At 37.2% G+C, this 26,965-nt stretch overlaps 1 protein-coding gene and 1 long non-coding RNA gene across 2 annotated transcripts; one reads left to right on the top strand and one right to left on the bottom strand.

Annotated features, from left to right (window-relative positions):
• Positions 1-6,931: 6,931 nt before the first annotated feature.
• LOC106956644 (uncharacterized) lies at positions 6,932-24,018 on the bottom strand. Its single transcript, XR_001426807.1, has 3 exons — positions 23,934-24,018; positions 10,132-10,134; positions 6,932-6,944 (listed from the first exon to the last, which is right to left on the bottom strand). It is a non-coding gene; the product is annotated as an uncharacterized LOC106956644 (long non-coding RNA).
• dnajc19 (DnaJ (Hsp40) homolog, subfamily C, member 19) lies at positions 23,946-26,562 on the top strand. Its single transcript, XM_015047614.1, has 6 exons — positions 23,946-24,049; positions 24,387-24,438; positions 25,862-25,935; positions 26,022-26,101; positions 26,231-26,301; positions 26,379-26,562. Exons 1-6 carry the CDS (start codon positions 24,047-24,049, stop codon positions 26,453-26,455), a joined length of 357 nt encoding a protein of 118 aa, XP_014903100.1. The 5' UTR covers positions 23,946-24,046; the 3' UTR covers positions 26,456-26,562.
• The last annotated feature ends 403 nt before the right edge of the window (positions 26,563-26,965 follow it).

Raw genomic sequence — 26,965 nt, 5'->3', positions numbered from 1 at the left:
TGTCTGATGTTGTTATGCAACTTCTGAGCGAGAAACGGCTTTAAGATTCAGTTTGTATTTTCTGCTGCGCGACGTCTGGCTGTAAGACTGCTGAGTGTGAGACGTCCCTCTGTGTGATGAAGATAATGGAGCTGATCCTCTTCCTCTCTACGTTCCTACTCGTCTCTTAATTCCCTTTTGGTTTCACTGCAGAGGGCACTGACAGCACACACACATTTACAGACACACACACATTGACACACACACACACAACGGAGCAGAAATACTCACACAAAAGCAGCACAGTGTGAGGAATACCTCAGAAACAAAGACACAACGCAGATCTGTTCTGAATACTGGTAATTCTCCAACATTTTATTATAAATTAAGCAATTCACTTATGAAAATAATGAAAACTGCTTAATTTCTAGCAGATCTGTAAAGTCTAGATGTAAAAAATAAGCCGATTTAATTAAAAATAGACTAATTGTAACCTTAAATCAAGCTGCCTTGTTGGTTTTATGTCTGGTGTTTAAATTACTTGGTTATGAAAACTCGTGTCATTTTCACAAAGTTTATCTTTTTTCATTTTCAAGGAATTGACAAAAAAACAGTAAATTTGAGCAAAACATTGATTTTCACTGCTTTTGTTTTCTGCAGTAAGAATATTCTTATATAAATATTTATAAAATTAAAGAGGAAATAATGTCAAACATTTTCCTGCAGGTTTCCTGTCGGTTTTATTCTCCTATGTAAAATCCAGCTTTACCACTAATGTTTTACTGTGAAATAAAATTATTCTTTTCTTGCATTTGGTGCTGAATAAATCCTCAGTCACATCTATTGTAGGAATGTCCTCCAGAAAAACAAACAGTGTTTCCAAAACCTCAGCTTTATGTGTTGAATTTAGAGATTATTATAAATCAACGCAGCGTGTCGCATTCCTGGACGTATTGAGTTGGTCCAAATTCTTTTACTTAATTTAAAAAATCACATGAAAGTTACATTCAAGTCAGGCGATGACAATAATATGAATAATACTAATAAAAGACACAAATAACAGCAAAATTAATCACATTTAGATGTTAATTAAGCTCAATATTTTGTTTAATTTCATTTCAGTCATTTGCAAAAAAATATTGGTTCATAACTGCAAAAACCTAAAATCTAAGCAAATATTGTTGGTCTAATTTCTATCATAAAGCATTTGGAATAAGACAAAACTTACAAATAACTTTTTAGCAACATATGGGAATTTGTAAAAAGTAAATAGCTCGTAAATATCGATTAAAAAAAGTATAAATTCGACTGGCAGATTATTTCACTTCTAACGTGGGAAAAATGTTGATAAATGATCTAATTTGCCAGTAAAACTAGTAGTTCTATTATTTAGGTAAAACAAGCTCCTGTGTCTTGCTGAAGTTATTTGTAAGTTAGTTTTGTTTTATTTCAAGTGTCCTCAGATATTTACTTTAGAAACTAATCAAAATTCTTGGTATATTTTGTGTTTTTGCAGTAAAACTGAGTTATGCGTTTGGCCACCAAGTTTATTCATGTGATAGAAAAACCTTCAGTTTTAAACTCCTGCCTTGTTTTCAGCACCTTGGACAGAGTCTCTCTGCTTTTAACTGGTTTTATCCCTAATTATCTGCTCCATGTTTGATATTATTATACAAATATTTATAAAGTTTTGCAGGAAATAAAGTCAGTTTCCTGCACTCTTCCTGTTTCTGTTTAGTTTCTTTTTTATTCCTTCAGCTTTTAAATTGCAGCACCAAATTTATGCTGAATACAGTTTTTATTCATTTGTTTGTGAAATGTATTTATTTATGGTTCTGCAGAAATGTTTCAGGATGTTGTGTCTGATGTGTCCGACAGCCTCATCTGTAGGACGAAACGCTCTTCTTCTGTGGTACGTCTTGTTGTTCCAGACGTTTTAAGCTGACATTTTGCCACATCTCTTAATGTTTGTGTCACATTTGAACCGCGTGTGATTTGTATTTGTCTGCACGTGTCTAAATGTCACTCTGCTGCTGATGTTTCTGCCAGCAGTTCCTCAAAATTTCACACCATTTTTTTCTTTTTTATTTGCTCAAATTGGATTCATCTCGGCTGTCACTGATGGAGAAATTAAAGGTTTGGACAACACATCTATTCACGTATCTGTTCCAGCCGGCAGCAATCATGTCAATTTATGTGTATTTCTGTTTGTGCGTGTGTGTTTTCACACCGCTTGTGTGTGGCTTCTCAGCTCAAGGCTAAACGCTGAATAGCACACATGAGGCTTCATCACCGCGTCGCGGAGCAGCCAATGAGAACACGAATCCCTCGACCTCGTCTGCGTCCGTCCCTGAAAACATTCCCCCTCAGCAGCAGGCGAACGCAAACATTTTGGGATTTAATTACGAGGGAGATTCGTTTCCATCATATCCTAGCAGTCCTGCAAAGCCAACAGTAAAGCTGTTAGAATCTGTAATAATAAGACATTTGTTGAACGATGAAAATGCAAGTCATTCTGCACAGACATACACAAACATTTCAGCTGTAAACTTGTCCATTTATTTAAATTTACAGTATTATTGATCACTATTCACATTTTGAAGGAAGTAGTGCAGTGGTCACCTAACAAGCTGCTTCACGTATGAGATTATTTTACTAAGCTAGTTTTAATAAAAGAGATTATCGGTGTCACGCTGCAGAAAGAAATCAAGATTATTGTAACTATTTAAAGTATTTACAATTAGGATAATAAAAATTTAATTATTTATAACTTGCAATGGCATGTAACAGGTATGTTGGACAGCAAGTGGTGACTTTTGTATCTGTGAAAAGCATTTTATAAATGAGCTTTACTTGCTAAGAACACAAGCCGTTTCTGTGCGTAATCTGCTGCACACCTTTTTATTTGGTGTTGTTTACCCACAATGCACTGTGTTGTACTGCACTTCCTGTATTTGGTTCTCTAGTTCTCTTGTAAGTGGATTTGAATGATTTTCTTTCATCCAGAGTTCGATTGTACATACAGGTTTCCCAACATCCAGTGGCGTCCACAAGAGGTGGGCAGGGGGGGCCATGGCCACCAGAAAAAAAAATAAAATAATGTGCCTAAGCGTAAATTTCTACAAAAAACTTCATATATTTACAAGAAAAATGTGGAGAAACGTTGAAAAATTGTAAGTTGTAACATTTTCCATAAAAACACATTTTTCCAAGATTAAACCTATAAATCTTTAATATTAAAATATTCAAGACTAAAAATACCACAAGTTCTCTGAGGTTTAAGTGATAAACTTAGGAGATGCACATCTGGATCTTTTTCAAAGTGCCGTTCCATGTCAGGTCTGGCCCAGGAGGTTCTGTTCTGATGCAGAAAGAGAGTCCAGATGTAACATCAAATTTATCACCTAAACCCTACAGGACTTCTGGCATTTTGGTCTCAAATGTCTGACTTTATAATCTCAGAAAACGTCTGAATTTTTTGACATCAGAGAATATCTTGAATTTTTTTTTTTTATTTTAAATTAATTTTTTGGCTGAAATGTACTTAACATTATTTTTTTTATTTTATCTGACTTCGCGATGCCAAACAAAACAAGCTAGAGTTTGTTTCAACAGTTATCTTAAGGTAGCTGTTCCTTTAAGAAGCTGAGCTCCAGACGAGGTAAAAGCTGTGATTTGAGCAGAACCTGTTGCCGCTCGTCATGCGCTGCTTGTCAACATCCAGCTGATCTGTGACATTCAGCAGCACAGAGAGGAGATTTCTGCATTAAAAACAAAATGGCGTCTTGTCAGGTTGGAACAGGAAACGGTCATGTTGCCATGGCGAACAGACGGCAGAAGAGGAAACGACTGACAGGGTTCCTGATGCTGGAGCTGACTTTGATTTGGTGAAAATGGTAAAAAGCAGCAGAAAATAATAAAGACAAAAGAATAAATAATGTTGATGCAGCTGCTGGCTGTTCACTCATAGGAGCTTTGGAAACAGATTCCTGCTTGTTCTGTTAATTATATGCAACATAAAACTAATTTTATATTATAAATTCATTGTTTTAGTCACTTTTCCTGCCTTGTTGCTTGTGATTTTATGTTTTTCTACTGTTTGAGGTCCAGGAGCTGATTTAGACGACAGCCTGAATCGTTTTCAGGTTTGTGCAGAACATGGTGACTTTCTGAGATCTGAACCAGGAAACCGTTAAAAACATGCAGAACAGCGAGAACATGGAGGTCCAGCAGGTCTTATGCTAATTTACCTGATGCAGCGTTTTCTCTCAGGAATCTAATACCTGTACAGTATCTCTATGTTATAACCTTCTATAGTATTTTGTTATTTCTATTATTGTTATTCTTGAATTTGATATATTTTTTACCATTTTGGGTCTTTGTGTGTGAACAGATAAATCTGATGTTCATCCTGACTTTCCTCTCTGTGGACAATAAAGGATATTTCCATTCTGTAATCATTTTAAAATGATTAAAGTATTGTGACGCTTTGCTTTGTTTCTCTTAGCTGCTTATTAAAATGGAAAAAGACAAAAAAAGTACAAAGTAAAGTCGACTGAGGTTAAACTTCTCCAATGAGAGAGAAACTTTCACAGAGGTTCCAGCCAGATTTGGAAAGTAAATAATTACATTTACTTTAGTAACTTTTCTGAAAACTTGTACTTTTAGGAGTATTTTTACTACGCTGTACTTTTTACTTTTACTTGAGTAATTTTATTATGAAGTATTTCTGCTCTTATTTGAGTAAAATTTCTGGATTTTCTTCCCACTGAATGAAAAACAAACATGTTTTAACCAAAAATTCACCAGATTCAGACACACACTGCCTGATTTTCTATTCTTTGCTATACATGAATTATTGTCATTTTGTCCTTTAAAATACCAAAATTTCCACTTAGCTTTATATTTTGGTCCGTCTGATGATGTAATTTTTAAATATTAATGATTGATGTTTTGATCAGTTACTCAGTATTCGTGTTGCCTTTTTTTACCAAATATTTTTTTACTCTTATTTGAGTAATTTCTACTTTTCACTGGCAGAGTAAATATACATTGATGTAGTGATACTGTTACCAGGGTAAAATCAACAAATGCTGAGGCCACAAAGAAACTACATTGATGTTAGCTGTCCTGGGAAAGACACTGGAAGCTCATTTATCTCCAGTTTTCCAGTTTTCCGCTGCTGATCCGCAGCCCGACTGCAGCAGCTGTTGGACTGCAGGGCCACCAGGTCCATCTGATAATTGAGAGTCAAATAAACGGCTGTTCCTCTCCGACTCCGCAGCAATCTGTCTTCACTTAGAGAGGCTCCCTCCGTCCTCTACACCCTATTATCTATCCATCTATCCGTTTATTGGCCCCGACCGTTTATCCCTCCATCAGCAGCTCCTCCTGACACACTAACAGCTGTTTGACAGTAATGGCTCTGAAAGCAGGACAGGACGCCAGACTCTGCATGTTGGAGGGCAACATGGCTGCAGGACCGGGGAGCATCAGGAGGGGCGCACGCACGCACGCACACGCACACACACGCACACACACGTCACTTTAAGCGTCATACACACACACACACCTTCCAATCAATAGCAGGTTTGGGTCTTTTCAGTCACACAATGGTGGGTCATTTATGACCGAGTCTTAGAGCCACACTGAGAAAAAAATAAATAAAATTACGAGAAAAAGTTGAAATATTATGATTATGACCTAAAAATTATGCTGAAGTAAGAGCAGAACTACTGCAACATATTTTTACTGAAGTAAAAGTGAAAAGTAGCAGGAAATTACCTTAAAGTAAAAAAGTATTTGTTAAAAAGTCGACTCAAGTACTAACTGATGAAATTATCAATCATTTAATATTTACAAGTTACATTTTGTCAGATGGACCAAAATATAAAGTTAAGTGGAAATTTTGGTATTTTGGAACCAAAGTGCCAATAATTCTTATAAATAACAAAAAAAATAACAAAATCAAGCAAAAGAAAATGTTTCCAAATCAGTTTTTAATTGAAAGAAACTTTAACAGAAACTGCAGGTGTGTCTCTGTTTCTAGTGAATTTTTGGTTAAAACATGTTTGTTTTTCATTCAGTGGGAAGAAAATCCAGAAATTTTACTCAAGAGCAGAAAATACAAGCGCAGTAAAATATTCAAAAGTAAAGTTTTTCTAAAAAGTTACTGAAGAAAATGTAACTGGTTGCTGCCAAACTCTACTTATGACTTAATGTGGAAATCCGACTTTTTTACAGCATAGAGACCATTTTTGTACAATTTTATTTACGTAATACTATGAATTTAGTCGAGAATAAAGTGAAAATAAGTCATAATATAATAACTGTATACCTAAAATATGATTTTTTAAAATAATATTTCAACTTTATTCTCCGTCGACTATTCTTGTAATATTAAGACTTTATTCTGATATTATGACTTTATGATTTTATTCACTCAATATCGTGGCCATCCCAATATTTAAACATTATTCTCATGCAACTTTATTTTAATAATACTGATTTTATTACCAAATATTATCACTGTTTTGTAATATTATACAGAAAACTCCTACAAAATGCCAAGTATTTGTCTAAATGATCTTCCTGTGACTTCTGACTCTACAATCTGTGGAAATCGGCACCAACAACAACTACACTGCAAAACCCAAAATCTTACCAAGTGTTTTTGGTAGTTTCTAGTACAAATAAGACAAAACTAACTGAAAAGTAACTTTTTAGCAAGACAGAGGTTTGTTTTAGTAAATAATGGTGTAATTGGTCTGAAATAGTATGTGTGTAAAAAATAAAGGTATTAACTTGTGAACCGAGTTCAGAGAGTTGAAACGATGATCAGTGTGTTTCTGTTTCCTGGCTGTAAAAACCTGCAGGATTTGCTTTGGATCATAATGAATTTTCCGGTCTAACAAAGACCTGTGGGTGGAGACGTTTCTCTCCAAGTGCTCTGATTTTAACCTCTCCTCTTATCGCCATGAAACAACCGCTGGTTTCAACACCTGGAGCTAAAGCTGCCCTGCAGAAGCTAACCAGCAGATTTAACAGTTTGTCCACTAATGCAGCTCTTAAACTCCCATCACCCTTTGCTGTAACACTCATTAGCTTATCAGGACAAGACAAAAGGGAATATTAGCTCTGCCTGCTGCGCTCAAGGGCCAAGCTGACGTGTCACATCAAGATAGCAGGTATTAGCATGCGGCACATCCATCTTTGTCCACTGATACAACTCTGTAAGCCTCTCATTACTTCATCCTCTTAAGACAATACGCTCTGATTCCTCCTCCTTTACCCGACCGCTCAGGTTTTCATTGGTCACCCGTTCGACGCGCCTTCCTGAGGCTCAAATCCCCGACCTCAAACTTCCTCCGGATCCCCATTACCTTATCAGGAGAAGACAAAAGGAAAGCAGAGGTGTGACTGTCTGACTCTGCTGGCTTTTGGATTAGCTGCTAACGCTAACGCGGCTCCTGCAGGCCAAGGTGAGGGCTGCCTTAATGTTCCAGCTTTGGGGCAGAAAGCCGCCTAATTTCTGCTTCTATCGCTGCTAGCAAGGCTTCGTGCGGCTTCAGGGGCGCCGCAGGGAGCTGCAGCTAAGACAAAGTACTGCAAGGTTAATCCCAGCACTGCAGGAGTCAGAAGGTATTTAAATAAAAAGGAGCGGCGCACACCTGTTTAAATTTCAAGGAGTAGCAGGTTTTAAAAGCATAAAATCAGAAGTAAAACTGTTTTTTCTGCATTGGTAAAGTAATGAAAAAGGTTTCTTCTTGTGGGTTTTTCTGATGTTTGGAATCTTTTACACAGTTTTAGTTACAGTTTATATAAAAATCATTTTTAGTTTTCTAGTAAATGCATTAATGCTTTTTCCACAGTAAAATTCAAACATTTTCTATGTAAGTTTTCAAACTTTTCCAGCAAAAACTTTGGAGAAACAACACAAACCATCAAAAAAGAAAAAAAAAAACAGCTTCAACTCACGATTATATGATATTTATTACTATAAATAATATATTGTGATTGTGTTCAACATTCTGCAGCATGGACAATGAAAATATAAATATAAATATATATTTAAAATGTCTCACACACCTTACACACCTGACTGGTCTGAAAACAAAACACTAACTTAACAACAGAAATCAATTTGAATAACTTTATATGTACTATAAGAAACCCTGATTTAAATTACACAGATCAATAAATCATTGAGACGTCAGGAATAATAAATATTCATTATACTGAAACAAAAACAAGGTTGTTAAAGTAAACAACCTTCCTGCTCAAATTAAATGTTTAAACATATTTATATAAGAAGAAAGTTTTAAAATAAATATGTAAAAAAAATTCTCCCAAACTTTTTCTGGCATTTAGTAAATATAATTAATTTTGGTCATTTTAACTTAAACCAGAAAAGTTTAGTCTGATTTAACTGTATTTTTATTTTCCTGTTAGGTGTAAATGTTAATAATATTTCCCAAATTTAGGTTCTTAATTAGATGTTTGTTTGCATTTTATTACAAACCTGTGCAATTTGAATATCAAACAATTTCAAGGACTTTATACAGAAATTAAAAACTTTCCAAACCTTGGAAACTCCTCACTGAAAATCAGGCACCTGAACAAACCGGTTTAATTTTCTATATTTTTGTCTCTTGTAATCTCACATATTCCAGTTTATCAGCACAGAAACAACCTGAAGGAAGCAGCTGCTCAGCCTTTCCACAAACACGCCCTCCTGATGAGGAGCCAGGCAGAGAACCCACAGGTCAAAGGTTAAGTACAGACACTGTCCAAATCAGAGGGGTCAACTGACAGGCAGGGAAAATGACGGGCTTAATGACTATCTGCTGCGGCTAATGACCACCAACACACACACACACACACACAGGTGCAGCCACACTTCAGCTCACAGATTACAGATGAAATCAAGCCGCAGCCACTCCTGCTCAATGAGCTCTAATTGGTTGCTGAGCAGCTCAAGTCCCGCCCACTACTTTACCAGCCCATTAGAAGTTATTAAAGGGGATCCTCAGGGAGCGGTTCGGGTCACAACACATGGCTAAGCTAGCTGGGAATAATAACCCAGCAGCTTTAATAGAGAGCCGTCATCATCACAGCGGCAGGGAGGAACTTAAGACGAAGCAGCTGGACAGAAGAATGATTTATGACGCGTTAAGATCGGCTTAATGTAGGATTATTACAGAGCTGCAGCCGCGTTCGGCTCTCAGCTAAAATTAAAAAATATAGACATAACAAATGCATTTTTTAGTGTCCTTTGTTTCTTTCATGGAATAATTGTATTGAAGTTCCACAGCAGAATGTGACTAAAATTACCAGCAAAATGTTTTTAAATCTATTTTTCCTGTAGCTGCGTTTTCATTTATTATATAATTGAGTAAATTAACATTTCAAAAATTAATTTGCTTAATGGAAAGAAGCCAGTTTCGGAAATGTTCATGTTTTGATAAAAGGTTTTGCTGTGGGGTGAAGTGGGTTTTTGGCCGGTTTATTTCACAAAACTGCGATGGAAATGCCTATTTTGCATAACATGGTTAACAACAGGATGTCACTACTGGCAGAAACCAAGAAGAAGAAGACAGGAAGTACTTGGAGGCTCATGGTGGGGATTTCTTTTTAATGACTTATCACATGAACAAACTTATGTGATTTTATTTACACTTATTTAAAGGAAACATTGCAATTATGAAAATATGTTTTGCGACATTCGTGGAAAACTGACAAAGTTCTGTGGAGATTTGTAAAAGATACGCAGGTTTACAGATGGACTGTTGTGCTTCCTGGAACAGGTTAGGGTCTGTCTTTGTGCCACGCAAAACACGTTCATTACATTAAAGAAAAAAGAACAACTCATAAAATCTTACATAAAATTAGATTTTAGTCTGTTTGGGGCGTCCAAAGAAAAGCTGCTGTAGGCCACGCCCCCGCAACTCAGTGTTTACATCCACATGTGAAAATGGCGGCAAACAGATGCTCCATTATGCATACAACCATACATCTTTGAAAAGCAGTGGCGCCTCCTGTGCAACCAACAATACAGCAAGTGGTTTCTGGATGGCAAGTCAACAAAAAAACTTTTGTGTTTTCCAGCAGCCATTGTACAGCGCACACAGCGGTAAAACCAGCTGACCAAACATGCTGGAGCTCAGCTTGTTTGAGCTCCAGCCCAGGTAAAGGGCTGGGCTTCTCTGGAGTTGCTAGGTAACGGAGCAGTGTATGCCGATTTGTGATGTTACATTTTAAAACGGCTCATTTTCCAAAGACCAAAAAAAAAATTAAGTTATTGTCATAAAACGACTGTTTCTTTTAAAACACTCGGGCGCAAATGGAAGAACAAAAACATGCAAATGTTTGCAAAACACGTCTCCTAAATTGGTAAAAAAGTAAATAAATGAACCAGCAAAAATTTTCAAACAAATGCAGGTTTTAAAAATTGCATTGAATTTCCACAACAAAATGTCACAAAAAGTCACTTCAACAAGTTTTTAAATTGATTTTTCTTAATATTTCCCATAAAAACCAACACCTCACTGAAGAGAATATAATCATCCTGTTGCACTGCAAAAAAACAAAATCTTACAAAGGTCTAGAAGACAAAACTAACTTTTCAGGAAGATATAACAGCTTGTTGTAAGTCAATAAATCCTTAATACTGATGAAAAAGTTCCAGTTGAAGATTGTTTCAAGACTTGAGATTTATCATTTGATGTTTGAATGTGTGAGAAACGGGTAGAAAAAAAGAGGAGATATCTATTAACTGAGTCAGTTTGCAGCATGAAGTAAGTTAATGTGTTTAAATCTTGTTTTCTACGTTAGAAGCTGACGGCACACAGACACGCCTGTGATTGGCTTGTTGGGAACAGTCAAAGCATCGGTGCATGCCATGTGACTGAGTGAGTGTGACGGTTTGGCTGCGAGAGCCGACGTGTTGCGGTACGGAGATAGTTCGTTACTCATTCTGCTCCACATGACTTTGTTCTGGTGCAAATTCTGACATTTTGATGTGCCAACTGAGAATCCAGCTCACCGGGATGCTGCGTGTTTGTTTGTTTACTTAGTTCAAAAAGTGAGGAGAGATGAAAACATTTCAACCTCAGGTAAATGAAGACCCAGGTGGAAAATAAGTTTAATTTAATTGTTGTTTGAGGATTTAATGCAGATTTTTGCTTCCAGTTACTTCACTTCTTTACATTTACAGCCAAAACTGCAAAAACAGAATCTAACCAAATATGTTTGGTCTGGTTTCCACTCAAATATCTTAATACATTTGAAATAAAACTAACTTACAAGTAACTTTTCAATAAGATGTAGGAGTTGTTTTTAAGTCAAAAATTGCTTAATATTGATTAACAACAAAATCTTATTGGTCTAGTTTCTACTCAAATATCTTAATGCACTTGAAATAAGAGAAACAAGTAACTTTTCAACAAAATACTGGAGTTTGTTTTAGGTCAGTAAATCCTTAATATTCATAACTGGCAGATTATTTAACTCAAGACACATTTTTCCTTTTAGTCAAATAATCTGCTAATTAACTTTTCATCAATATTAAGCATTATTGACTAAACAAGCTACTATGTCTTGCTGAAAAGTTACATATAAGTTAGTTTTGTCTCATTTCAAGTGTCAAGATATTTGCAGGAGAAACCAGACTAAAAATACTTGGTTAGATTTAATGTTTTTGCAGTGTAGAGACTGGAGCTTCACTTCCTCTGTCAGCTGATTGTGTTGCTAACTGGCTGACTGCAGCGAACTGATTAAAATATAATGATGTATTGATTAATCTGTGATCTCAGGCTTCCATTTTTCCCAGTAAAACATCGTACTATCAGACATTCGGCTTCTTTGGGTCAGAAAATCCAAAAAGCTTTTTTGTTTTTGGCATCTTTTAAGGTGATTGTCGTTGGATGAATGAAAATGATGGAAAAGCTCACATGACAAAAAGTTACATTCGTCTTCCGAGCAGAAATGCTGACATGTTTCTATTCCAGCACTCAAAATACACGACATTTACACAGAAACCTACAGACATAATGATGCACATCAGAATAATAACGTCCGTTCGAGCCTGGACGCCCCAGAATTATTAAACAGCGTTGAAAACTATTTCAACAGCCAGCAGCAGGAGAAGTGAGACAGTTTGGATCAGAGAAGTGAAACACAATATTAAAGTCTATAAAATGAGATGTAGTGATAAAATGTCATAATTTTGGGATTTGACTTTGCCAGTTTTCTGCTTACCTTTAAACAGAAAGGTAAACAGGGTTTGTTGCACATTTTTGCAGCAAACCTGGAAAATGTACCCATCTGAATTCAGACTTTTAAAAGTTACTTCCTTTTCCTCTTGGTTTTACAACATTCAGGTAAACGGAGAGGCACGACTCCCTGGTTATGTCACAATATCATCTTCTCAGTAAAATAACACAAAACTTCAGTCTGAACCGAATCTGGAAAGAAAATGTTTCAGTTTTCTGCTCCATCCTCTTCAGACCTAAAGGAGCTGCTCACACTAAATGTTTTAATTAAGGAATATTAATTTATTTATGACCGTATTAACTTTTTCTGTTTTGCTGTGAAAGCTTTGTAAACAAGACATTTTTAATCTCGAAGGGATTTTCCTGCTGAAACAGATTAATTTGAGTGTCTGAAAAACGAAAACGCTCTTCTATGGTCTGAAAGGAAGTTGAACTGCCGTCATTCTGGCAGAACAAACTGCAGCAGGATGAAGCAGCTGATCTGCTGCAGAGCAGAGAAATCAACCAGGACTCACCGACTGCAGCACACTTCAGGTTTCACTCCAACCGCTGGAAATCAGGATCTGATCTGCAGGCCACACAAAGACTTCACATTCACTCCACCTGCTTAGGACCCGGCAGGTTTCACTGATAGACGACGGGCATCGTTACGTCTGATGTGCTTTGAAGATGAAGGTTACTGACCTTTAACCAGTCGTCTCTCCCGCTGTGAGCAAATCCACGTCCGTCGCCCTGCAGCCGGTCCGATCCAATCCTCCGTAGTTTGTAATCCTGCAGCACAATGAATCCGTGTGAACGCTGCCTCTTCCTCCTCCTCTTCCTCCTCAGCCTCATGCTCCAGAGCCGAGGGGTTTCCGTCTGCAGCGGGACAACAGGTGAGAGGGAATCAGGAGATGTTTTGCTCCTCTCCTCTCCTCAGCTTGTCTGCTAAGACTACGCTTGTTTTGCTGCTCTTTACAAAAACACACAAACTCACACACATACTGAGGAACACTTTTTTTCTTCCTTTTGGTTTTGTTTTGTGTTTTTTTTCTTTTATCTAGCGGTGGAGCTAACCCTGAGCCGGGCCCGGTCTGCCTTTGAGATGCTCTCTAGCCCACAAACACAAGGCGGCTTTCATTATCTTGCCCGTCGCAGCGCAAGGCCTAGCTTCTAAAAGCTACTGATTTCTTTCTTCCTTTAGCCCCCTGCACAAAGGGAGGGCATTTTGTAAATTACTTGCTCGTTTCAGACCAACAAAAGGTACTTTCATTGAACCCTCCTCCCCCCCACTGCTCTCCTTCTTTCCTCCCGCCATTTGATTTTGCTCAAATTTGATTACAAGGCTTGAAAAAGGAGGAGAAGAAAAGAGAAGAGGAAATAAGAAAGCTCCACAGATGGCGTGCTCATTCACTGCTGTGAATGGCTTTATATGGGCTGCCTTTATACGTGTGGCAATCCAAAGACGCTTCAGCCGCTCGGCTAAAAAAAGAACTTGACAAAATTATTGGTTTGGCGGCTTTCTTACACGGCTGACATGGAGAACTCTGAAAGAAGCGCCCGCTTCCTTTCTCTCCTCCGTTCTTGTCTCGATGCCTCACAGCGCTGATCACCTTGATTGAGACAAACCGCAAAATGTTCCTGATTCTAAGAGAAACCGTGTTAATGTTCACCTGATCCGCTCCTACTGGGGTCAAATATGTAGCAGCAATAAACACACACACACACACACACACACACACACACACGTCTGCGTGGCTATCTTGTGGGGACTTTCCATTGACTGGTCCCCTTGTGGGGACCAGACTTCGGGCCCCACAAAGAGCAAATGGTCCCCACAACGTAGTATATGTCAGGAAAATCGTCCCCACAAGGTATTACAAACAAACGCACACACACACACACACACACACTCCTCAAATCAGACTGACTGCTGCAAGACAGAGTTTACAGGCCGGTACTCTCCATGCAGCACTTATTTTCCTCTGGAGGATTACAGGCTGCTAGAGGAAAATGTACCCACACACACACCCACTCATACACACACCCACTCATACACACACACACACACACACACACACACACACACGTGAGCACCCAGAGCAAAGCGAACTATGACTTGTTATCCCATTATCACATCATCCCACCTGACAGAGCGCAGAATTGGAGAAATAGTCTGGGTCCCTGCATGGTCACAGCGGCTAAAAGTCTAATGGGAAAGGGTCAGTTAAATTCTGCTGCTACATCATGTTGAGGTCAGAGGTCGGGCCGATGCATCAGTGAGGTAAAAAGGCCAGCCATAACTCAGGCTGGGCGGAAAGAAAACTATTTTCTTCTTTAAGTGTCACTAAAAAACTGCAGTATGAATTTTCTTTTTAAATGTGTTTTTTACATATTTGTTGAAATTGTCACCATGTGTGACAGTTTGTTATGAAACAGATAATCTGTGAATAGATTGACCTCCTCCACTTCTTCTCTGAAGAAATGCATCAAAAACAACCAATCAGAGCCAGGAGGTGGGGCTTAGCGCTGCCAATCATTCACATGTATGTTGCCAACTGTGCTAATGGAGAAGAAATAACATGTAGGAAACAGGATTATATATAAGAATTTAGATTAAAGGGAGGTACTCTGGTCCACACTCCAGCACAGTAGATGGCGATAATACATCTTACATGTCACCCGCCAGTAAAAATCAGAAAGAAGAAGAAGAAATAACACACAGTTACAGGAAAGCCATTTATCAGCTGTCATTGGAGGCTATGCTAATTAGCTTAGCAATCACAACACATCTGCTGCTGACAGGGAGATGCTTGTGACTGAAGACCCGACTTCTGGCTCCTATTGGTTGTGTCTAGTTAGTACTGGGAGAAAACATGGAAACTCTTTTCTTCAGTCAACACCAAGCTGCAGTACTGATGTCACCTGAGGAAAGAATATATTCTAACTAAATTATATATAATTAGGCTAATACAATTATTTACAACTCAGTTTACCACTTGCCCTGATGGCTACACGATCATTTTCCGCTAATTGTGACCAAAATATGTAGAAATGGTCGCATTTCATTTTTTTTTTTTTTTCTAAATTTGGCTTTTTTTTTTTTTTTTTTTAACTCTACAGTTTATGGGGAAACTGTGTTGTGACGCCGTCGCTCAGCATGGATTCGTTTGGATTACAGGGACTCAACGCACCCAGGGCTGATCTTACCGAGCATAAAACTGCTTTATATTTCTAGTAAGAAATGTCCAACATTTGAAGTTTGGGACATTTCTTCAATATGGCCGCTACAACAGTAGTAAGATGTGGTGGAAACATGTTTATTTTACAACACAAACAAGTAAGAGTGAGTCTAAAAATCAACGTCTACTGAACAAATAAAAAGTGGTGTTTTAATATGAAAAGTAAAGCTTAAAATTATGCTTATTAACGGTATTGGAAACATTGTTTATGGGTGCCGCCATTTTGAAATTCTGACTTCTTAACTGTGGCGCTGTTACCTCGGTAATGACGTCAAATCCAGCTCCGACTTTCCACCTCCCAGGTAAATGAAACGCAACATACGCGAGTCTTACTGACAAGATGGCGGCTGTTAATACAGGTAGACTATGTCTTCTTCTTTTCCATTATGGAGGATCGCAAACAACTTTAAGATGCACACCGCCACCTACTGTTCATAAGAGTGTAGCAACACTAGCTCACATCAATTAAATTATATTTATTTTAATCTGGAATAATCCAAGAGAAAATAAAACACAAGTATATTGAAAAATAACACAAACTGAGAAACAATAAACATAAAATAGTGAACATGTGTGGCAACACCTAATATGGCAAGTTCTTTTGAAAATAAATGCAAAGCCAAAAATACAAAAGAAAACCAAAACGTACAAGGATTATTCATAACAGGACAACGTATATCCACAGATTCTTACTCAGAGTCTTTGAGGCAATCTGCTTTTAAATAATTTTAAAAGCAGATTTTAGCTCAATATAGCAACAATTTTAAAACAAAAAATTGCCCAAATCATGTTCTTATTGCTAAGAAATGTTCTATTTATTAAAAAATAAAATAACATTTTTTGTTTAGTTTTGAAAACAAATTTGAACCTCAAGAACCCTCCATTAGCCTAACTTACAAACTTATGATTTTAAAGAAGCCTGTCCTTGAAACTATTAGAAATGTATTTTACATCTTTACAAACCTTGGATAAATTGATTCTAACTGTCCGTTTTTAAAATTAACCAAAGTGGTAAATGAAATAAAACCCCAAGAAGTTCACAAGGCAACCTAACAGCCATTTTATTTTTACTCACATTTTCTCTCACACCTGTTAGACATAAACTCACCGTCTTTCCACAGATGCTGTATTTATGTATGTATGTCTTCTTTAATGAGAATAAAATTATTTTGTTATTACTGATGAGGGCAGAGATGCCCCTCTGTGTGCAGAGAACATTCATAATAAGCAGCCGGTTCCCTCATCCCCAAACCTAAAGTAATTATTGTCTCAAGATAAAAAATGGAAAGCATGGGTTATTTTTGAAGGATAAAATAAACCAGAGATAGAAATGACCTTAATATTATTTCTCTCTCCAGGCATTTCCAGTGCGCCATCGGAGGGTTTGATAAAAGGATTAGGTGGTCAGCTTTACGTGGCTGCAGTCGAATCTGGATGTGGAGGGAGAGCTGATTGAATAATTCTTGTTTCCTTTCTGCCAGCATAGCACTCTTCTTTGGGAAAAGTAAAAATCAGCATTATGCCAGATTTGTAAATGTGCTCTGTATGTCTGTAGATTCACTGCTGCCTCGAAATCTCAGCATGTGGAAAACCCAGCGCTTCTGTTTCTTCGTTGTTGTGAAACTTTAACATGATCATTTTCCAGAACTTTAAAATATTAATGTATGTTGCTTTGCATAGGATTCACCGTCTCATTCCTTCAGTTTTGTCATGTTGAAGCTAACATTTTTATGAGGATTTTAAGTCAATAACAACACAAAGCAAGACAAAATCACAAAAAAGAAACATTTAACATTTTCTACAAACTGAAATTTGACCTTTTGCTTAAGATGCCCCAAAATAAAATGTTTTTGTCAAAGAATCAGAGCTTAGCTGATAAGAGCGACTAAATGTTGACCCCGATGCTTGGAGAGACAATTTCTTCTGGGATTGGTTGAAACAAAGTAATACATTAAAAAAAATATTCGCTATTGTTTTAAAAATATTAATCAATATTTCCAGAAGTCATGAAAGGTCAACCAGCTGCTCTATTCGATATTAATGTTGATGCTCAGATGTCAGTAATTCGCTGTGATCGTCTGCTTGTATAAAGTTATTTATCTGGAGAAATGACCAACATAAAATGGGAAAGTAAATAAAATGAAACCAACTTTACACCATATTCTCTACTTAAGACACTATTAGGTAAGTGATGTCCAAAGTCTGGCCCAACGGCCATTTGTGGCCCTTGAAATGTGTTTGTTCGGACCCTGAACACAAGTTAAGAATGATGAAAGATTTGGCCAACAAAACAGAAAACAATCGATGTCCCCAAAAATTGGAAATAATCTGTTTTCTTTCAATAAAGCAACGCTCCAAACCCCTTATTATGTTTTGGATCTTTAATGATATACAGATTTGATTTTAAAAAATGTTAACTGCTGGTAAAACTAAAAACAATATAAAAAAAAATTATTTTTAATTTATTGAATTCTGAGGCTCTAGACTCAGTTTGCCAGCTTTGGCTCCAAGTGTAAAAGTGTTTTTACTCCTGATAGTTGACAGACTCAGTCCAATTGGGACCAACATTGCAGCATTTGTTACATTTTCAGCTGCTGCTGTTCTCTTTCACACTGCACAGTTAAACTAATTGAAAACCAGTTTCCCTACTCGCCTGTGGGGGGCGCTGCACCAAGAACTACAGAAGGAATCAGCGCAAAAACCTCTGAAGACACTGAATACAAAATGTAAACAAAAACAGAGTAGCACGAGGTTTTAGTGGTTAAAGGATTTCTTAAGTCCGGTTCATTTGTGGAAGTGTGAATCTGACCAAAAACGCCAAATTCTGGCTCACCTTCAAATTTAAGTCTCGGTTCGGCTGAAGTGAAGTCTTTAGTGTTCTGAATGCATATTTGAACGCTCTAAAAGCAGGAAGTGGACTACAGCACAGGGCATTCTGGGTAAATACAAAGACACTCGCTAAAATAATTTTTTGTTTACATTTTGTGAAGAAGGAAGTTGCGCTCGGTGTCTTCAGAGGTTTTCTTTGTCGGTTCCTTCAGCAGTTCTCGGTGCAGCGCCCCCACAGGCGAGGAGGGGAACAGGTTTTTAGAGGGTTCAGTTGGTTTGACACAGTGAAGCGAGAAAGAGAACCACAGCAGCTGAAAATGTAAGAAATGTTGCAGTTTTGGTCTCATATCAAACCGATTCTAACAGACTATCACAACATGGTGACAGTTTGAACAAATATGTAAAAAACATATTTTACAAAAGCTACATACTGCCGCTTTAAGCTTAAATTAACAGTAAAATAAGATGTGGGAATTCTGAAGATTTATTATAATTACTAAATTAACGAAACAAACAAATCTCTTTAACTGTTATTTCCTTAAAGTCGCCTGACTTTAAGGGTCATCTAGAGTTCAACATCAGGCATAAGCTCCAGAAACCATATTCCATTTTTGAATATTTTTTTTATTCAAGCTGTTAAAATAACAAAACATTATTCATCCTCTCTTATCAGGTATCATCAGCCGTCAGAGCCGCCTGCCGTTTAAGGTCGTGACTTCAGATTTTACTTATCATAACAGAGCTGTGACCTCCTGACCTGCAGTCATTACCGCCGTCGCCTCCAATCAGGCCGGCGCACGGCGGCGATAAAGCCTCTGGGAGGAAACGCGCTGCTGGGACGGAGCGACAGCAGGTTTATGTATATGTGCAGGAGAGGTGGCAGAACATGCCCCACCCCGGGGTAATTCTCATGTTCTATCACCCCACAGGGCCGAGGCATGCTGACAGCTACAAGAGGAAAACTGAAAGCTGTTTGTTCGATGTGGGAATATCTGCCATGCAGTCACTGTGAATTTCTGTACACATATGTTTTTAAATAATGCCAATAAGAAGATATTAAAAACTAGAGTTGCTCGATTTGTCACTAGTTTGTTTCTTAATTACATGTAGAAAATTATAATGTCAAAGTTTATAACAACAGTGTTTCTTCCTCACCACAACCACTGAAAAAAATGAATTCTGATGTTTTCTTTTCAGAAAAATGTCATAATGCTCAGACTAAAGTCAGAATTCTGAGATTAAAGTAAAAATTTTGAGATTATAGACAGAATTTGAGAAAAAAAAAGTCAGAATTCTGAGATTAAAGTAAATATTTTAGATTATAATCAGAATTTGAGAAAAAAAGTCAACATTCTGAGAAATTCAATCAGAATTCTGGGGAAAAAATGTAGATCTTACAGTGAGAACTCTGTGCTCCTTTTGTGGCCCATTGACTGCAGTCCGCCTGGATGTGGTGGGATTGTGACTTCCTTCATACGTTCATAATTACAGTTTTCAAAAATTGTTTACATTCTGATTTACAGCATCAGTTTTTTTTCTGGTGCAGAATTATGATGCATGTCTCACACCAATGACGTAAAAGCCGGATAAAACGCGACTTTACCGTTCTGACTGCAGACGCTTTGAAAACAATCGGACATGTATCCGGTTTTGTACCACATGTGGCACAGATCAGGTTTTTGGGAGGTAAAAAGATCGGGCCGATCAGACTACCATTAAAAAGTTTGATATGAGCAACTTTTGAAAAATGCTTTTTAATATGTACTTCTTTAGAGAGAGCAAATGAGATGGTAAAAAGTTGCTGTCATGCCAGTGATTTTATTTCAAGAGTTAAAAGCAAAGAAAAGCAAAATCTGAAAGAACAAAACGAGAAAAATTAACTGAATTTAACGTACAACTGTTTATGAGGAGTCTTATAAATCATTTTGGACACAGGAAGGAAAACTCAAGCAAATCAGAAACGCTGCTGCCTGTTAAACCTCCATGAAGTTTATTCTAATACAGTTTGGCTTGCAGTGACTTTATCTGGTAACTGAACTGATTTAATTATCATAAATATCAACGAGCGGCTGCCAACAATCCAGCAGGATCTTTTCGCTCTAACTTTTCTCTTTCTGACCTGATTGTTTTTCCAAACTGCTTCAGAAACGTATCAGATGAAAGTGATTATAGTTAAATGACATCATCACAGTTTAAAATGATCAGACGTTTTCTGATCTGGATATTTAAAATGATCTGCTGCGAGTCCAAACTTTGAGCATTTATCTGACATGACACAATGTTTGGACTCATTCTAATTACCAAAACTGATTTTGACCAATTTTTGGAAAAATATAAAAAGGAGCAAACAATTTTATGAATTATCTTTTTGAATGCAGCAGGAAATTAAGGAATTCACAGATTATGTCTTTCTATTCCTGTCTGCATTTACTTCATCTAATTTTATGCACTGAAAAGTAAATCTATGTTCATGCTCTTAACTAAATATTGTGGGAGTTTTTGGTCTTAATGCATTTAATAAATAGATAATTACAACTTTTTGTTTATGACCTGTAAACACAGACATTATGAAGACAGAAATGACTGAATAAAATCTCTGGATGATTGAAAATCATGTCTTACTTTTAAATGTATTCAAATATAAGCTGTTCACAGAAATTCACATCTGTTGTCCTGAGTTTGTAAAACATGAAGAGAAATTTGAAACACAAATAACTACAAAGATGGTGTGTTAATGTATTTTCTTTCTTTGTGTTTTGAGATTTTGGTCAATTTGAAAACCACATACTACAAGTTTACAAGGCCAATTCTGAATTTTTACTTAAACGTAGCACTTTGTCTGCATTTCATGTGATTTCAGAATTAAAATGAGAATTAAAACTCACTTTAGACTTAATGTATGACATTTAGCACTGAAAGTTTCTCGATGGATGTTGGCTGATAAAAAAACACCTTTTTTAAAACAAAAATTGTGAAATTTTGACTTAAACTTTACATATTATCAGCATTTTATGCGATTTATGAATTAAAATGCAAATTAAAAACACCTTTCATCCGTTTCTGCTTAAATGGGAACATTTACTGCTGATGGAAGCCCCTTATGGTGGCTAACTCCGACTTTAAACAGAAAAAACAAAGTCCTCATAAAAATCAGAGACACATGAACCATATTCATGCAGTGGGAATGAACACGTCATGTCAAAGAGCCAGAGGAGCACCACGCCTCCAGAATGGGTCACTCTGGGAAATGATTGGTCAGGAAATAATCCCTGACAGGAGGTCAAAACATGATTTAGCACATTTCACATCACATCTGCAGTCTAATTTTAATTAGTTGGACTTTTGCAGGCAAATGCAAAAGTCCAACTTTGACTCCAAAACACAAAAACTAAAACTTCATTCCTCCCTCCTTATCTCCCAGTCTGCCTCCTGAGTTCATAATAATAATAATAATAATAATAATAATAATAATAAGGAAAAAGAATCCCAGTCTGTCCCTAAAGTATCCCATTGTCATTCCTAATCAGTGCTGAGGATCACAAACTTTTCCTCCTCCATTCAGCTCTGGCTGCTTATGCAGTTCCCAGAAGGCATTGCCTTTCAAACTCTTCCTCTCTGTCGCGCCCGGCGAAGATACCGGCAAAAAAACAAAACAAAACAAAAAAACTCAAGCAACCGGCGGGGAAGACAAAAGAAAAAGTGTCCAGAAATACCTGGTGTGTGCCCAGAGGAAGGCTCCAGCCGCCCGCCGGTCGGTGGGTCGGCCGGCTGGCCGGCCAGATGAGCAGATATTCCCCTGTCCTCCTCTCTGCCTGCTCCTCTCGCCGTGCGGCGCGGAGTGACTGCTGCAGCCCGCCTGGCATATCTAATTAGAGCCGGGCTGCTGCTGCCACTATCGGCCACGGGATCTACCTCTCCAATCTCTCCTGACTCAATCTTCCCCATCTCTGATTTTCTTTTATATTTATGCTGGAATATTTAATTGTAGACAAAAGGTTACTCTGGGCTCCATTCATCGCGCACAGGCAGAATAATCTCCTTTAAAAGGCTTGACATTTCAGGCTTTTCAAAAGGGGCTGAAAAAATTATATCCCCGCTTTTGTTAATCAATGAAGTAGAACTCCTCCGAACAAAAGAATTAAATTGCTTGGTTGGGTTAATAAAACACGCAGAAATAGCTGCTTCCTGCGGGCTTTTGTGCTTGCCACTGGCTCCCCCCGCCATCATATGCAACCAGCACTGTAATTCCATATGATTTGGGGGCAAAACTCTTATTTCTCCTCACAGTTGGCTTTTTAAATCCCACTGGCTGATTGGCTGGCAACGCATTTAGGTCTGACTTCCACCGAGGAGAGCAGAGCGGCGAGTCCACTGCAATTTACAATTTCTATACTGCCTCTGCCTGGAAAAATACATTGTAATTATGCAAATGATAGGGGCAATAATTAGGCCCTTCACTGTCCCATTGTGTCAGCTGCAGCCGCGTGTTCCGGGTTAGACAGTCTGCGCAGGGGATTCTGGGTAAAACAATGCAACAGCAGAGAGTTGAGGTGCAGCTCCTGACAATGATAGAGGCGGCATGGACAACCGCCCAGGTTGTCCATGCCCATGTTGTGAGGGGCGGCAGAGCCTGACTTTAATCCCAGACTTCTACATTTAATCTCAGAATTGTGACTTCTTTCTGAGAATTTTCTGAGATTAAAGTCAGATTTCAAACTTCAATCTCAAAATTCTGACTTTAATCTCAGAATTGTTACTTTTATCTGAGAATTCTGACTTTTTTCTGGGAATTTTGTGTCCATCTATGTCAAAATTAAAATAAATTACCAAGCATTTTTAGGTAGGTCAATTCAAAATAATTAAAACAGTTTTGTCCTTGTGATAGGATCTGTATTTGGTAGATTTGAGTTTTAGGACTAGATTTTCCTGATGGCAAATAAACAATTTAAACAATTCTGATTCTGAGGAAAAATCAGAATTCTGAAATTCAAGTCTAAGTTCCCAGGAACTTAGACTTGAATTTGACCCTTTAGTGGTCACTGAAAAAAGGTCATTTTGATTTTAATCTCAGAATTTTGACTTTTAATCTCAGAAGACTAAAGTCAAAATCCTGAGAATTAGTGAGCCTATTTGTCTTACTGGAACTCCTTAACCCTGATCTAGCATACAGTATATGTCCATTGTCTACTGTAAGTATTATTTTCATGTATTGTTTTGCTTGGGAAAAAAAAGGAACAGAGTTTCTCCTGCCTGGATTTGTTAGTCATGATATAAAATGAAATGAAAGAAAACCTTTTTTCATTTTAGTCTTAAGAATACCATAATTTGTACATAACTCTACATTTCTGTCTATCTGATTACATAATTGTTAAATATTAAATGAAATGATCTGATCATTTACGAACTTGAGAAGCTTTTGTATGAAATACTTTTTTTACTCTGACTAGATTCATTTCTTGTGCGGTTACTTCTTACCCTTACCGTACTTGAGTACAATTTTTGCCTACTCTACCCACCTCTGTTAATGTCTCATTTGATTTAAATGTACGTTGTGAGGTGAGCGGAAACCATAGAAACAAGCAGATGTCTTCAGCTGCTTCAGCTGTCGAAGGGGAATGTAAGTTCACGACACTTCTCAACCCTTTGCGGCATAAACACATGGACGCCTGCGGTTAGCTACGAGAACATGAGAGGTCAAAAGTTATGATCCTAATCTGCGATATAAACGGGACATAACACTGAGACATGGTAGGTCCGACCCGATATTTATCACTGAGTGTGACATTAATGTATAAAATGTGTTCCGGCTTCTGAAAATGACCGGAAAACGTTGAATTCAATAGCAAAGCTAACATTAGCTTCCATCTCTGTGACCTAACAGCATATTATCAAACGCAGCTAATAAGTTATTTACTGCTTTAATCAGGTAGTGTAGCGATTTTACTGAGGCAAATGGATTGCAAATATCTGAATAAAGCATAAAGAGACCGCGCTGGCTTCGCTGGTCTTTGTTAATGTGTGGAGCAGCTGATGAGAGGAAGACTCACGGTTTTCCTCTTGATTTCTTCTTCTTGTGTCCCTGCAGGCCAGCTCCATGGTGGCAGTGGGACTGGCTCTGGCAGCTGCTGGGTTTGCAGGTAAAGCATGGAGCCCTGCAACTCTAAACAGTTTTATGTCTCACATTTCATCTGTTTGGACTGCTTCAGCTAAAAGTTAACTTACTACAAAAGAAACTGTTCAATCAATCACCATAAATCACAAGTTAAAGTCTCTAAAGAACCGGAGAAGAGACTAACTATAAAATGTAGAAAAATGTTCACTATTTTCCTTAATAAAGTGCATAATGCGGAGTATCAGGATCATTGTAGATAAAATGAAAACTTCCGCTAAAACACTCATAAAGTTCAAGACTGATTTCACACATTCACAACAAAAATGCGGATTTTTCCGCTGATCTCAAAACGTCAAAAATATTTCATGATTAAAGGCATAAACTTATATTAAAACAAAGATATTATCAAAAAGTCATAAATGTGCATGAAAAACTCAATTTTCTGACACAGTAAAGTTTTCAACACATAAAGCCAGAAATCTTAAGGATGAAACAGCAAATTTGTATTTATACATTTTTTGTGATATTTTGAGTATGACCTATTTTTTCCCGGAGGCAGATTCGCCATGAACGGCAAAAAACATGGCAGCTTGGAGTGTGCATCTGGGAAATGTAGTTCTGATGCAGTAAAGGAACCTGAGGAATAATAATGTTAGGAGTGAACATTGCTTTGCAAATTCACTGATGTAACTTTAACTTGGTGGTACCAGGTTATATTATAGATCCAACATTTCTTTCAGGTTCTGGACATTACATTTTCATGATAAATGAAACCTAAATGTATCTGTGTCTACCAGTTTAAGACTGAACTCTTTTCACCCAGTGTTCACTGTTAAATCATTGTAATCTACAAAGTTAGCAGCAGAGTTTGGTAGTAACTAGTTACATTTACTTGAGTAACATTTTTTTGGGGGGGAAATAACTTTTTAGGAGTATTGTTTTTTACTATACTGTACTTTTTACATTTACTTGAGTCATTTTTCTACTCTTTCTTGAGTAAAATAAAAAAAATAATTTCTACCCACTGAATAAAAAACAAACATGTTTTAACTAAAAATCCACCAGACAGACACACCTGCAGTTTCGGTTAAAGTTTCATAAGGTTTTTATTGACAAAAATTGATTTAGGAAAATTTTCTTTTGCCTGATTTTATGTATTTTTTGTTATTTATATGAATTATTGTCATTTTGGTCCTTAAAATACCAACATTTCTACTTAACTTTATATTTTAGTCCGCTTGATGATGTAATTTTTAAATATTAAATGATTGATAATTTGATCAGTTATTCAATACCTTTTGCCAAATACTTTGTTACTCTTGAGTAATTTCTTGGATGGTTACTTTTTACTTTTAGTTGAGTAAAAACATGTTGCAGTATTTCTACTGTGATTTTTGGGAACTCTGCCCCCTCTGGTCAGCAGTAAGAACTGCATGTTTTCCCGGCAGGTCGCTACGCCATGCAGGCCATGAAACAAATGGAGCCACAGGTGAAACAGGCTCTCCAGAGTTTTCCCAAGACGGTAATAAAAAAATAAAACTAAAAGTTTCTATTTATCATTTTGTGGCAGCCTTTTATCAGTCAGCGTTGTGCTTTCTGCTGCTTCAGGCCTTTGGAGGAGGATACTACAGAGGCGGGTTTGAACCAAAGATGACAAAGAGAGAAGCTGCTCTCATTTTAGGTGTCAGGTATGTGAAATTTGCATAATGCATCTCCTTTACGTCAGTTATTTGCACTGTGTTCTCATCCAGCTGTTATCTTTTTAAACTCCTATTTCTGTCTGTGATCATTTCTTGTGCAACATTTCCCTTTTTCAGTCCCACAGCCAACAAGAATAAGATCCGAGAAGCCCATAGAAAGCTGATGGTCCTGAACCATCCAGACAGAGGTATGTTCTGCCCCCCGCTCTCCACCAAAACCTGAACTTTTACTGCCAGTAAAACTGAATGTGTGTTTTTGTCACAGGTGGTTCTCCGTACATCGCTGCAAAAATAAATGAAGCCAAGGACTTGATGGATGGCCAAGCCAGGAAGCAGAGCTGAAGATCAGGACGAAACAAAATAAAATTAATTTCACGCTGCTTTTATATGGGCTGGGTTAAGAAAGCACTTGATTGTTTTTTTTCTAATTCTTCCCAAATGAAATAAAACCACAAAACAATAACTGTTTATGAAGGTGTCAAATTTTTTTTACACTTGACAAACGTCTAAAATATTTCTGGATATCCACAAATATTAGTATCCTGATATTTCTGAATATATATTGAAATAGTTTTTGTCTTTTACGCAAGTAAAAGTTTATACATGTTTGGTTGATGAATGAATTTGAGAACTGTATTTTGTTTTCACTTTTTAATCTAAAATTTGAATTATTTGGGATTAATAAGGCATTTTTAGCTCAAAAAATTAAAAATATTTAGATGCAACATCAAAACAAAAACAAAACCTCTAAGGGAGGAAATACTTTTTCACAACCTTGTATTTAGATCAACCTACAACATAACTCCAGTCCAAAAAGGAACAATTTCTGCAAAATTGCACTAAAAAAAGAGA

Source organism: Poecilia latipinna, unplaced genomic scaffold (genome assembly GCF_001443285.1).
Source record: "Poecilia latipinna isolate Pla-1442-1.1 unplaced genomic scaffold, P_latipinna-1.0 Scaffold836, whole genome shotgun sequence".
Lineage (NCBI taxonomy): Eukaryota > Metazoa > Chordata > Actinopteri > Cyprinodontiformes > Poeciliidae > Poecilia > Poecilia latipinna.
Note: the sequence above shows the minus strand (reverse complement) of the source record. Positions and strands in the feature narration are given on the sequence as shown.